This window comes from Labrus bergylta, chromosome 8, assembly GCF_963930695.1.
Source record: "Labrus bergylta chromosome 8, fLabBer1.1, whole genome shotgun sequence".
NCBI lineage: Eukaryota > Metazoa > Chordata > Actinopteri > Labriformes > Labridae > Labrus > Labrus bergylta.
In genome coordinates, this window is record NC_089202.1 from 12,911,401 (window position 1) to 12,926,610 (window position 15,210).

A 15,210-nucleotide genomic window follows, 5' to 3' on the forward strand; every position below is an offset into this window, starting at 1 on the left:
CACCACCGTCATGTTGTCTGGCGAATGCATGTTTAGTCAGATGCGCTAACCCATCATGTAACCAAATCTCACTGTACACAACTGCAGATTACTGCAGAGGTGGAGCTGGAACCAAAGCCAAGACCCACACACATACACACACATACAGACTGTTTCACACCAGCTGGAGCTATGCAAGAGCCCATTAACGTCGGACATTAAATCGAACTTTGCAAAGTCACGCTGCTATAACAACACAACTTGAATTGGTGCAGAGTAGTTTTCTTTTATAACCTTCCCAAACCCCTGCTGTACAGTGGTATGAATATAAAATCTGTGTTATTTTACAGTCTGTGAAAGAGAAGACTCATTAGACTTCAGGGTTTTAGAGCACAGTATTTACATAATGCCTCTTTCTTGTTAACTCCTTATTGTGCATACATAACGATGCAAGCATGAACTTTAGAATTGAAATACACTATCATCAAATATACAGAACTAGGTGTGAACTTTATTCGAGTCAGCTGCAAAGCTTTTATGTTTAATAGATGTAAAAGGAAAGCAAATACACATTTAAGAATGAGGAGCAAAGGAATGCTTGCTGGGCGTGCTACATTAGTTGGCATGTCCTTGAGATATTTTGTCTGTTGGATGATCAGTATTTCAGCGTCATACATAGAGCTTGGCTTTGTGGATGGATAGATGGGGGGCAGTAGGAGACTATAACACCACTGTGTTACTGTCATCAGTGCAGTACTGTAGATGTGATGTGTGTAAGGTAGATGGTAGTGGCAGTGTAGTGTTAGCAGACCAGCCTGTTTTCTATCTGTCATCAGGTGCTTCTGCAATGTCACTCCTGTTTGGTTTGGCAGGAGCTGTGCCAAAATGTAACACCTGGGGTTATCATGATGATTTTCTGTCAGTTTTCTGTTCTCCTCAGTCTATTCCCATGAAGAGTGCACAACTCTACTTTTTAAAAAAAACAAGACTCTCTCACACTTAAAACTAATTATGGGAATATACACTGTTTTCTTTTTATGCACATAAAAAAATAAGTGTGTGTTTGTGGGAGATGCATGCATGTACAGCAGCCAGTAGGCTTTTTGTTTTGTCTTTTTACAAGGTGTGCGTCCTCCACCCCTGTTTCCTCAAATCCTCTGCAACCAATCAACCCACACCAGAGCACACATCAGCCAGTGCTGACACTGGCAATGACATGCTGGTCTGTGGTATGCTTTGGCCTGGCTTGCCGTCTGGAGCTGGTCAAAAAGAGGAAAGAGATGTAGAGAGGGAGAAAAAAGGATAAAAAAAGAGAGGTTGATAAGCTGAGCCTCATGTTTGCAAAAATCAAATGCAGACCCTTTAAAACAGAAACTTAGCAGTACTTTATTTCTCTTATTATATCCCCTTTTGAGATTTTCTTAATTTGTACTACTTGGAGCTGTTTTAAAAAGTCATGGGTGAAATAGCTATTTGCTTGCATGTGAGTGAGTATGAACTGACAGTGTGCTGAGCCTATAAAAAAAGGATGAGTCATGGAGTTCTGACAGCTGATCACACATTAACACCTGATAATCATTCTGGGCATTTCTCTGCACTGGTTCTCTATTTCATTTTCATCGTCTAGACACCATACGGTAATATTGCTGCTTTTACACACAATATTTTATGACATATGCTTGTAGACACACCTGCCATCTTATTGAGTTCTATTTTAGACAAAGTGTTTTTGTTTTATTTTGTTGTAGTAAGTATGGGGACAGCTCTTTCCATTTTGGAGGTGCAATGTCCCGAGGCACAAAGGGAGGTCCATGCAAAAGTGGTTTCCTGAGTACTGTGTGGAAAAACCAGACTGGCGTTCACAGAGGCCTGACCTCAACCCCATTCTGCACTTGTGGGAAGAATCCAGACTGTGAAGCAGACGAACATATTGTCACAAAATGTCAAGGAAAGATGGCACAGACGATGGTAGCGGTGGTGACCGTTATCCACACCAAGGGCCCTTCAAAGCAGATACCTGGGACTTTCATTAACTGTCCCCCAGGCAGCCCTCTGTTGCCCTACAGTAAAGATTCTCTCCATTCTGGTGAGAGACTTACTGTGTACAGACAATTTTTAAGAAGAAAAAAACAGTCCAGATTTTGCCTCTCATTCCACCGTGGGGTACTTTCCCGATCAGATGTCGCTAATGTTCACAGACATCTTCAACACCTTACGAGAGACATGCTATGTACCTGTCTGCTTTAAGACCTAGAACACAGGTATGTAGTCTTGTATCCCTGACCCTCTCCTGGACTTACCTGAAGATCCACTCTGTCCTCCAGCACCTGGGTTTGTCAGAAACCTTTGCCTGTCCTGCTTGTAGACTTAAGTTGCATCTGTTATACAATCAACAAGGTTCTGCATTCCCAGCAGAGTATGCTTGACTATACATGTATATGCAGATAGATCAACCACTTTCTGTCTTTTTTTTTTTTGTATTAAGCTGTTGTTTTTTTTGCTCTCTGTTAACAAGATTCTGGCCCAACATGTACAAATTAAAGAAGGTCAGTAGATGCATCAACTTGGTTTAAAAGTGCACTGCCTTTGATCTGCAGTGTTTTGGAGTACACACACAATAGCTGAGTGAAAATGCATTACTTCTCCCACACACTGCCTCTTTATCCTAGTCAGTCTTTTCCCAGTATCTTCCATCTTTTCATCATCTCCCTCAGTCTACCCAGAGGTCACCGTCAGAGTCTGTAATTAGATTTATCATTAAATCTTTCATCCCTACAAAGACTTCATTCAGCCTACCTCTGGTATACTGTAAGATCATTGTCTTGGAGGATGATGATCACGCAGAGCAGATGATCAGATACTGTTTCAGTATCAGTTCAGGGACTCTCGCCGCTGAACTTGGCAGTTGGCAAATGAGATCATAAAACTTGTGAATGAACCATCTTATATAAAATTAGACAATGAAGTTAAAAGGAAGCTTTTATCCTTACCTAACCAGTCTCTGACTCAGTGTTTCCATTTCACTCCTCTCTCATTTTTATTTTCCCTAATGGAAGGATCCTCTGCCCAGACATTTAACTAAGGGGTTTTTATGAACATGGTTTACGTGTCCTGTGTGCCAAGGTGCCAACCATATTCTGGTGATTTCCAAATTTCTTCCCATGACCTTTACTGAATATCTTCCCCACTCTCTCATGTCTTTCCTTTGGCTTATTAACCCTTCTTTCTGACAGAGAAAATAGAGGAAATGCAAGGTAATTTGAGCCTTGTAACTGTGTGTAAAATAAGAATGCAGTCAAGTGGACCAGAGTGGTTTCAGTGATCTTTTTTCTTTCCTTCCAGTAAACCAGTAAACATTCAAGTGAAACAATGTGAGCGCTGTTGTGTGTGTGTTGTGCATGCGTGTGTTTGTGCGTGTGGGGTATGCCCTCGTATACTATTTTTGACCGATGTTTTACAAGTGGCCTCAAAGGTTCCTGGGTGGTCTAATTGTGTTTGCCACAAGAGATTGGTGCACTTTACCGCAGTGCGTGTGACTGTTTGATGTGTGTATCTGTTTGTGCATTCTTGCAGGTGTGTGTGGGTGTAAGTCAATATCCTGGAGGGTGACAGTACAGTATGTGAGGGTGTTTAATGACACTCTACTGTCATCACACTGTCACATAGATATTCTTTTCTATGAATGTGTGCAACTTCAGACCATGACCGGAGGTATGGGGGCTCTTTTTTCTCATCGTGCCCTCCCCCCTGCAAGGCATTTTCCTGCAAGCCCTCCCAATTCTTTACTATCTAACCCAGAGTGCACTTGACCTTCTTGACAGTAATTGCTTCAACCAGATCACAAATCACTTGTCTTGACTTTTGTGACATACTCTGAAGTATAAGTATGCAGACATGTACACACAGTGCACCCCTCCCTGCCCATAAGTCATCTGTCAAGCTGTAACCTGACTCAGCCGTGGTTGCTGGGCACCTTAACTAACCTGCTCTCACAAAACCGCCACCAGCACCACAATTGGTTCCTGTGAAAATGCCTGTGGTTGCCTCGTTACAGGTTCCAAAATTTCCAATTGCTGCTGCTTAATTACAAATTCAGGTGTTTTTTATTTTATCAGGATGAAAATTTGTATTTCACTCTTTCTACAGAATGAGGCTGCTTGTTTGCCCTGAGACAGTTTAGGAGCGAAGTGTGTTTGTTAAGATGCCAATCTGCCTTCTGTTCCTTGCTACGCTTTCTGCAAAGCCAGCAACATGCGGGGATAATGATGCAGTCAGGAAGCCAGGGCAGAGACGGCTTGTTCTTGTTTTTTTAGACCTTCTTTTGGTGCTACATCTTTCAGGACCTTCACAGGTTCTCTGTGCACCGTGAGGTTTATTTATTAACCGTTTGGGTGAGCCACGACAGTATTTTATGAGCTACTTGTACGGTGTGAGTGTTTGATGGTATGTGTTAAGAGTTCCCAGAACGTGCGTTTTTTTAGTTTAGTTAATATGTGAATATTTCGGATGTGTGTGTTTTTTTAAGGGGGTTCGGTGCTGGCTGGGCGTTTTGAAGGGGACCAGACAGCTGTCTTTTACTGCCCCAGGGGGTAATAAACAGTGAGGGAGGGGTGGTTATTTACCTCTTTTATTAGGGCAGGAGGCAGAGAATGGTACTTTATTGAGGTCACACTCTAACTATGCACAGCTGTAGGGCATGAATAATAATAAAAAAGAGATAGTTGGTAAAAAAAAAAAAAAGTTTCAGCATCAATAAATTCCTCTCTCAGGAATCCCTCTCCATCTCGTTTTTCTTTTTGTCTAACTGTATAGTACTTGTAGGATAGGTGTGTATGAAATGGGGCTCATACATCTTTCTCCCACTTTTTCATTGTCAGGTCCCTTAACAGCCTGCTCCTTGTGAAGGACATGCTGTGCTGTGACATGTACAACTCCTGTTTGAACAATGTCAATCATCTGTATCCTGTAATCCAATTAGCATTTCTTGCCATTTGAGATATGCCCTAGTCAGTGACTATCTGGTGATTGATCAGGTAGTTCACAGTCCAGATGGTCAATTTACCCTCCCTAAAATGTTTTCTCAAGTTCACCATCCTCAGTAAACAAAAACACAGATGTTTCATAAATTAAGATGTTTAAAGGGACAGGTCAACATGTGGAGAAGCCAATTATTGGCTTCCTTGTCCACAGTACAATCAAAAAGATTGGTGCCACTCTTGTGTCAGTACTGTCTCTATGGTATATTTGTAACTAAAGCCAGCTAAATTTTATCTTAGCATTAAGACTGGGAATAGAAAGAAATGGCTATCCTGACTCTGTAAAAATGTTGCAAAACGTGCCTACCAAGCATCTCCACAGCTAACAAATAAACATCTTACTTACAGTATACTTAGTCTTTTGATTGTATAGAAATGTTAGCATAGATATGAACCGTCACCATTTTTAACTGTACTATTTTGTAGCCATGTTTATATTTTAACCAAACTGAAATGCTCCATGCAAGTTAATGTTCCCAGTGAAGAAATAGTCCAGTACATCATCCAGTATAAAGCAGCGTTTTATATTTTTAGTCTTTTAAAAAACATTTATTTTTAATTTTATTTTTTTTGGCTACTTCTTTCCTTATTGCCTTTATAAGATAGGACAGCTGAAGAGAGACAGGACATAATGGGACGACTGTATTCGTAGCATCCTTACATGGGGCAGGCAACATAACTATGTTTTTCGATGAATAAGATAAATGCGATATAAAGCATTGATTAATTAACTTTAGGTTTGCTAGGAGGCCATTTTTTTTCCCTTTTTGAACTGTGCCTGGCTTGCTATTTCCCTGTTTCCATTCTTTTCATAAGCTATGCAAATAGGCTCGCTCTTGTCAAGAAAGTAAACACCACATTTTTAAGTCAAGCAGCCTTCAAAGACTTCCCAGAGAAATATGAACCAAAATAACCCATTGGCAATGGAAATGGAAATAAAACCGAGCAAAGGAAATGTGTGATACAATTGAGCAGATATAAATAAAATAAAAAAGGTAAATGGAAACATTTTAGCCTTGAGGAATAGTGAAGAAGTAATTATGAGGTTAAATGGCCCTGAGATGATTGAAAAAAAGATGAAGAAAAAGAAGTGGATGGATGAGGAGACAAAAAAACTGAGGGAGAGAGAAGGACTGAATGGGAGGGGACAGAACAGTTATTCTAGTTGCAGACAGCTGACAGAAATCCTAAAAAAAGATGGAGCCATCTACTGTGCACATATTCCACAGCTACACTCACAAACCATAAAGCATATGCACAGCTAAATGCTAATGGTTTTCCAAACACGAGGGCCAACATTTGACGCCAAACTGAGGTCATATCATGCTTTATTGTTTTCCCATAGAAAATTAAGTTTCCTATGATCACATTTCATATAAAAAGGACACAAAGTAAAAACTTTAGCTGTACTGTATCAGACTCCTAGTGTAGTAATAAATAGAAAATGGGGCTGTGAAATAGAAAAGGCTAAGTAGTGGGGCTACAGGATTAAAAAGAAGGGACACATTCAAACTGACCTGAAACTTGAAGAGCTCAAATATTGGTTTCCATATCTACAAAGTACAAATATACTCTCGCTCCTCTTCTGCTGCCACACACACTCACATATGCACAATGCCAAATGAAAAGGCTGACATTCAGAAGATCCAACATACAAAGTGACATACATGTTTAAAACACAGCTGGTCACACTTGAGGCAGCTGTAGGGTCGGACAGCTAAGACCATTGTGATGATACAATACTTTACATAGTTGATACAGTTACCATACTAAGAACATAGGAAAGCTAACAGAGATACTAAAACTACAGACTGCTGTCTCCTAGCACTGCCTTTACAGAGCAGTGTTGTGACGCAAGTGGTGAAGCGGGACAGGAGGGTGGCTGGAAGGACGATGAGTTGAAGAAGTGCTCTTGTTTACTGTCGTTCATAGACTCTGGTGCATATCACATCGTCCGCTTTCATGGTCTGAAAAGAAAGAAGATTGTGGATGTTATTTTTGACGCTACAAGTACTGAAGCAAGTTATCCACGGTTTAATCATTTTAGTTCACTCTAAAACTCCAAATAGAGCTATTTTCAGTGTCTCCAATGTGTTTCAATGCACAAAAGTAAAAGATACTACAGAGACACGCGCATAGTTATTACTGCCAACTTAAGAAAATAAGTTGGGTGTTTGGTGATTCAGAGCACAAAGTCCTCGATAATGTCAACCTTGGTAAACAATTGGCCTATAAATACTTGTTGTGTTTACAGTCTGTTTAATTAAAAATCTAATAACACCAGAGCGGATTGTTCAAGATGCATTTGTCATTTTTAGTTGGACTGGCTTGCCAGTAGACTTGGGTCACTTGGGTTTTTTTTTCTTTATACTAACTAATATACTTGTACTATTTTTCAATTAAATAACGAGTATTTTTTCTTGTATAAACAGGAAATCAATAAGGTACATACTTTTAGCTAGTAGCTACCATTATTAAAGTGACAGCATGTGAGAGGCGGACAAAAATACAAAGAAAATTGCATTTAGGAGGAACTTTGAGAAAAATATTCAGCAAGTATTTTCTACTTAGCAAATTATTATTATTATTATTATTATTATAAGATAATTTCATTCAACAATAGAGTTGGTAGAAGTGCAACGTATTGGCAACACAGATTTACAATTCACAAGAAATTCCTACAGGAAACCGTTGGGAACAGCAGTGTAACAAAACAAATGTAACACTTCCATATGATCTAGCATGTAGGGTATTCAGTGACAAATGTAGGCATTCACTTTTTGTATTTTAGTAAGGATGATTCATTTAAAGTCAAATGCAGAAGGTAAGTTTCAATCATGGATATGAGAAAAGTTTGACTTGTTACTCAAGTGTGACTCGAGCTAAACCTGTATGATATGAGAAAACAAAAGGGATGTTTGATAATATTATCATCACAGTTTGATGAATGATAAATCATCAAATATGCAACAAGTTGTCTGTAATGAATACAACATAATTTCAAACTTGTTTTTTTCCACCTCGTCCTCATAAACAACATTTTCTAGGTCTTCTCTTCTTCATCAGCCACAGTTGTAGCCAGTGGCTAAGTGGTGTAGATGCATGACATATGTTTTCAGGGCTAGGGAGATAGCAAGAATTTTGTGCTTTACCAGGATCAGCTTGCCGTCATTAGTGATCTCTCGGGTCCAAGATGTCTTTGGACCTTCTCCTTTCTGAAGAGTCTGATCACAGCTGATCTTGTTGTCAGTTTCCCAAAGTGGAAAACTCTGAGGAGAGAGATACAAAGAAAAACCATGAGACAAATGTTACACATTCTTTGATGAGGAAATGGATGCACAAATGAATGTTAGAGGAAATGGGAGATAACGAGAGGGCAGCCAATTGAGATAAAAACAAAGATGGAGCAGCACAGTCGATTAGAGGTTAGAATTTGTGATGCGCTCACCGTCACTAGAGAAATGTGCTGGCTGGTTGCATGTGTTTGCTTTAGAGACGGCCAAACAGAGGCCTTCTATGGGTAAACAGGGAAGCAACAAGGAGAAGTAGAAAGGGAATGAGGGCAGGAAAGGGCATGAAGGGGGAATGAAAGGAAGCTGCGAAGTTAAAAGGGGTCGTAAAGAGTGTGAAGAACATAATGTAGCATGATAGGCCATCAGAGACCAAGGGTGGGGTCAAGATATGCTATCAGACCAAATGATGAAAAGCCAAATCAAACAGATTGATGTAATCTGTTTAGCTCCCTCCCCATACGCCCATTTATTCTCTGCGTGTGTATTTGCCTTTGCGGTTGTGTGTGTGTGTGTGTGTGTGTGTGTGTGTGTGTGTGTGTGTGTGTGTGTGTGTGTGTGTGTGTGTGTGTGTGTGTGTTTGTGTTTGTGCACTCTCAAAGAAAGAAAAAATTAGTTAGCATATAAGAACAAGTGCTGTGTACCGTGCAGGGACGCCCGTCCACTGTGGCCTCATTGAACTCCTGTCCTACGGTGAAGGTGATGTTAGTGGTGCGGACTGTGGTCGAAGTTTTAATGTTCAACGTCTCTCCGTCCTGTTTAATCTCCACAAGAGGCTTGGCTGCTGCCTTCACCGCAATCATACGCAGCATCATGTTCACATCTACAAAAAACGAGAGAGAGAAAGACAAGGATGTAAGGACAAAACTTTCCGTGCATTGTTACAGATAAATAAGAAAAAACTCCCAAGCCAGCAGTAAAGACTTTCTAGTTCACAAGAACTGAATTTTATTTGAGTAGCAGTTTAGGTTTAATTGGATCCACCCCTAAGGAGCAGAGCCAATTAAACAAATGTTTACAAAATTATACAAACCCAACAAGCCTTAGACTCTGTGTGTTATTTTGTTTTAATAGTGTGGTTTTGATTTTTGTTCACACCCTCCTCGTGCACACTCAGGGTAACAGGAGCAGTCTTCCACCACACTACTCTGTCCAATAATGATGACAGAGGAAACTTTGAGGTCATACGATAAAAGCATGCCCAGCACATCTGCATTCCACCCACACTTAATCATCGTTACGCACACACAAAGACATGCACACACAAAAAGTTATACACAACGCATAAAATTTGATGATTTATACGTTCTGCAATGCAACCAGCAATGTAACCCTCTCTTTCTCTTGCTTTCTTTCTTTCTTTTTACTATTTTTGGACAATTTGCCTTCATAGGACAGCTATAGAGTGGCAGGACTTGTGGAGGGAGATTGAGTAGGAGATGACATGCATCAAACAGCATCAAGATCAGGAGTTGAACCTGTGACCTGTGATATGAGGACTGTAGCCTCTGTACATGGGGCACCTGCTCTGCTGACTGAGTTAAACCAGTGCCCCATTCTCTTCTTCTAAATTGAGAGATAGTACACTTATATCTCCATAGAGTGTTGCAGTAAAACTGATGATCCAGCGTGGGAAAAAGAGAGGGAAGCAGAGCGGTGTGGGGAGGGGGCAGGAGGAGGGAGGGGGCAGACAGACTAAGGGGGCAGCAGTGGTCTGTGTGTGGTGTGTGAAGATCTCTGTCCAAGTGTTAGGGGAAGTGTGTGTACATCTTCCAGTGTGTATCTGCCACCGCCGAGTTGGGTTTCGCACTTCTCACCTCTCACACATTCCCACCTGTCACCAAGGGTAAATATATACACATGGAGAAATGCACAGTCATTCAGTGTGCATCAGGTTGTCCAGGCTGCACACCGTATGTCTACTGCACACAAGTAGTACGGTGTGTGTTTGCATTGCCATCTTCTCAGTAAGTGCCGAGTGAGCTGCATTGTGTGAAGCTCATTGTGAGGACATCACCATTCAACAGCAACACTTATTATTTTAGAAGCATCATTTTTGTTTGAACCCATTTCATTGAGGTGTATAGTGTACCTGAGTCTTTTAATGTTTTGTTTTTCTCAGATATGCAGTCATGAGAGAGTATTTTCACCCTTTTTAATTATAAAAAATTAATTATAAAAATATTGGTCAATTAGTCAAGTACCTGGAGAATTAATTTATATCAAGTTTAAGAATTTTTTAAAGAGAAATTGTCACACATTTGCTTTATCCAGTTTGAAAATGTTATAGGTTTTGTAACTTTTCTATCTTTAGTACCCTATTTATGCCATTTTAACCACCGGGGCACACTTTTGTCTAAGAGAGCAGACTAAAAAAATTCACAGATCTGCTGATAATAGAAATAATCATTTATGTAAATGTTGATAAATCAAGATCCTTTTTTTTAACTGCAAAAAGACTTTTAAGCGGCTCATCAAAAATACATGAAATATATCAATCAAAGGGGGTTACTAAAATAAATACACTTGGTTCCACTCCAGATGATGATGATGTGTTAAATGACTAAGTGTCCCTCCTAAAAGTGTGGATTATTTCAGGCAACATGTGGACCTGCAGACGTGAACTGACTTCCCTGTCTCAGACTCAGTCAAGTTATTTCTAAATTTAGTATTTAGAAATAACATGAAGAGACTTTTGTAAACCTGTGACCAAGTTGCTTAAATTCACACAGGTCTGGTCACATGGTTACAAACGCACACACAGAGATAGCTAGATAGAGAGATGGATAGATAGAAGGACAGACATTTAGGGTCAGATGTCAAAGAGCAGAGGGCAGAGGAAGCATTTGGGACACAGAGAGATGAGGGAAGAGGGGAGGAGATCAGGAGTGTGAAAAGGAAGAGAGGATGGAGGGCCACAGGAGGGTGCTGGGTGCTGACAGGCTGCATACAGCTGGGATGTGCCCCCCACCGCGACCAAGGACCATTCCTCTCTGTCAGTCAAGCCAATGCATAGGTAGATAGGAAAGTGTGCCCTGATACATGTTGTGGTGGTGAATTTTACTATTGGAAACCTGTTGCAAAAACATTCAGAAGTGCACATAAATGAGACTTCCCTGTCATTACTGCGCATGTGTCTTGTTTGTATATATTGTTGCAATATTTGCCTTTTTATAGCCCCCATCCTACTTCATGTCTCTGACTCTATATACATGCCACACACACACACACACACACACACACACACACACACACACAAAGAGAAAGGGAGAGAGAGAGAGAAGGATAGAGAGGAGCAAAGGGTACATTTGAAGACACGTCAAACTCAAACTGGTGCTCCAGTCTAACAGGGAAGTTGGAGTGCCCTCCTTCAAAGTGACGATGCGCCTATATTCAGAACAATAGTGGCATTTAGCAGCTATTTTAATAACCTCCTGCAGAAGAACGGCTGTGTGTGATTGTGCACTCTCATCTGCCCAGGTGCGCACTGGCAAGTCTTTTTAATGGGAATTGGCTACAGACGACAGAAGAGCTCTGCACGCGCACATGCAAGGAAACACACATAAGACACACTGACTCTAAATGAACCAGAAAAGTATGAATCTCAGCAGCAGGTGTTTGTCCGTTTTCCCGGACTGTCACTTCAGATAATGATGTGACTGTCCTGCACTGTATCGTGCCTAAACGGTTCCTTCAGCACACACACACACGCGCGCGCGCGCACACACACACACACACACACACACACACACACACACACTCACTAACAGACATCTCTCTCTCTCTCTCTCTCTCTCTGAGGCTGTGGCACAGACATATGTGCTGCCGTTTGTCTCTATTGTGTTCTCGGGGTATAGGCCAAAGGGGGAGATGAGAGGAAGAAGGGTGAAGCTGGCTGTGGGCCAAACACTGTATTTTGGGTCGTGCAAAATGACAAAGACCCCCCACCAATGCGGGACAGGGGGGGTGAGCCTCGCTGGTGGACGGACACATAGGAAGATTTGACCTACAATGTGCTGAGAAAGCTACAGTTTGAGCTGACAAATCTGATCTGTGTCATTACACACAGAAATGAAAGCTGCACAAGAAACCATCTGCGCAAAGAAATGTGACAATTTGCCATGGGTAGGCCTTGATGGTTAATTTTGTGTTTCACTTACTGAGCTTTTTTAATAGTTCCTCGAAGTTTTCAGAACTCTTCATCTCCCAGGTGCCAGAGAAATCAGGGATTTTCCGTTCCATTTTAGTCTGCAGGTATTTATGGGTTAATTTGGGTTAACTGCCAGGTCCAAGTGCGGTGGGCACGCTGCTGTCTTTGCGCGTCTTGCGTCAAAAAGGCTCCAGCTGTCACTTCTCAACTGGTTCTGGGTGTGTGGGCTCACCAGATGGTTTAATCAGCCTGTCCGGTGCTCTCCTCTCGGGATGACTGACCGACTGGCAGAGCTCTTATCTTACCTATGTGCCGGTGCTCGTGAGAAGCGGCTGCGCTATGAATGGCATAGGGAGCAGAGGTACTTGTGTAGTGATGCCAACGCCCCTTTCTGTACGGACACGCCCAACAGGCCTGGGGAACACAAGCAAACGTTTACAGTGCCTCGACCTGGCCACGCCCCCGTAGGCAACATGTGCGCTTCAGCTTCACATGCTGCCAGCGTTTGGAGACGCCTCTCCTCCACGAGCATATCTTGAGTGAGCCAGAGTGACCGCACCCTGATGGTTCTGTGCGTACTGGAGAAACCTTGCTAATTTGATAAGATATTATGTCAAATGTTGAGGTGTAACGTGTTTCGCCTCGTGTTGCCCATTTTCGGTGAAACGAATGTCTTCAATGCGGACAATAATAAAAGTGCAAAACAAGGTGGGTGTCAGGCAAGCCGGTCTGTTGACAGAACCTGTCGTCTTGGCAGGGCGGCGTGAAGGAAGAACCAGTCCGCTGCCAGACTGAGCAGTCTGAAAAGATGGCAGAGCTGGTGCGCGTGTCTGTGTGCGTGCGTTTTAGAGAGAGAGAGAGGGAGCAGAAGGTGTGTTTGAGAGGAAAGAGACTCAGAGGCCAAGTTCACCCCCAACCCCCTATGTGCCAAGGCGCTGTGTCATAAAAATAAAAGCGGTGGTAATGGGATACAGCTTCTGGCCCAGACCGGTGGGCTATCCATTCAACGTGGTGTGCGTCAGAGGAAAAAAAACACAAGAGTTAAATAAGAGTTGGGGTTGGTGCAGGTCGGCAGAGTCTCCTAAGAGATTTTGCCACCCACCCTCCCGCTGCTCGGGCGGAAGAAAGGGGGGGAGAGAAGAGGAGGAGGAGGAGACGCGGCGGCATTCGGAACAGCGCGTCAGACGGGCCAGTATGGCAGGGTCAGGGGCCCGCAGGGTCGGAGGTAGTTCCACAGAGAACAGGAACACTCACACACACACTGTGTGTGCGCGCACGCGCTGATGATGGATGGCAACGGGACAAAGCCGACGTTAACTATTGACTCTTGATGGATGATCCCATCCGCTACACTGCATGGCGAATTAGCGTTTGGTAAACCCGGCGGGGAAGGGAGGGGGTGGGGCATAAATAGTGATAGGTTACAATGCTTATTAAAACTTATTAAAAAGACACACTGACTTTATAAAATGAAAAACTGCTTCAGACTTATCTTTGGTTACAAGATACGGTCTTCTACAGCAAAACCTGCGACCAAATACACTGATTTGCATCAGGCAATGCGGCCGTGTTTGAAGTGAACAAAGCTTGCTTATATTGTTTCATGCTTCAACACACACACACACACACACACACACACACACACACACACACACACACACACACACACACACACATACACATAGAGCTCCCATTGGCCACACACCGAGCCACAATCACAACAAGTCCTCACAAGTCACTTGTGGTCCAAACAACAGATGAGCCATTATACAGCCAAATCACAGCTGTAATTTCCTCTTCTAACTCCCATCTCTTCTCTGTTTCTTTCCTGTCAATCCCTCTGTGCAGCCGACCTGCTGTTTTTTTTTTTAACTCTTAAAGAATTTGCTGTGATAGTATTTGGTAATAAACAAACTTGCCGAGGTTCGAAAAAAAATTGACCCACATTTAAAATCAGGACTATTTACATTGAAGCTCGGCATCAGTCTGCCATGATACTGCTATGGTGGTCTGTTGAACATGGTCTGTTTAGAAAGAGGGATATTGATCAAGCCCCCAGTTTGAAAGTGACTGATGCTATGACAAAGGTTACAATAGAGAACTGTCTAGAGTTTGGAAAATTAATCTTTAGCCTCGCTGCAGGCCATTAGCATATTACCATGACACAACAATAAATGCATCAAAGGCCACTGAATCAAACAGGCAGCCATGCAGTATAGCCCAGGGACAGCCTCACCCATCGTGTGTGCGTGCTGTTCAGAGAGGGGGCTTGATAAAGAGCTCTGAAATGTTGTGTGTGATGCTGCATGTCAGCACGTGATGACAAAGCACTGCTCAGCATTCAGATCCACTCAACCGTGTTCTGCTCCTCTCAACCTTTCTCTCTCCACTCATTCCTTCCCCTGATTCCCCCTTTTCATTTTCTCTCCTTTACCTCATGCAACTTTCTCCCCCCTCTTTTTCTTATTCTTCATCCTCCTCCTCCTCCTCCTGTCAAGCTTTTGTTCTTTTGTGCTTCTCTGACACATTCCTCAAGCACGTTGAAGAGAGGGAGAAGGGGGAAACAGAAAGGGAGAGGATGGAAAGAAGAGAGAAAGGGGGAGAAAGTTGGTGAAAAAGTTAGAGACTAGAGTGCGGGTCATTATTAACCTCATTGTTCTGGAGAAAAGGATAGGCAGAGTGAGTCAGCAAAGAGAGATCAAAGGCAAACAGATAGTGACAGAGATGGAGAGGTTGAGAAACAATGAAAGAATGA

At 42.3% G+C, this 15,210-nt stretch overlaps 1 protein-coding gene across 1 annotated transcript; it reads right to left on the reverse strand.

The window, feature by feature from the left end:
• Nucleotides 1-6,326: 6,326 nt before the first annotated feature.
• Nucleotides 6,327-12,811, reverse strand: crabp2a (cellular retinoic acid binding protein 2, a). The gene is made up of 4 exons (XM_020637157.3): nucleotides 12,466-12,811; nucleotides 8,950-9,128; nucleotides 8,168-8,284; nucleotides 6,327-6,982 (listed from the first exon to the last, which is right to left on the reverse strand). Exons 1-4 carry the CDS (start codon nucleotides 12,545-12,547, stop codon nucleotides 6,932-6,934), a joined length of 429 nt encoding a protein of 142 aa, XP_020492813.1. The 5' UTR covers nucleotides 12,548-12,811; the 3' UTR covers nucleotides 6,327-6,931.
• Between the last annotated feature and the right edge of the window lie 2,399 nt (nucleotides 12,812-15,210).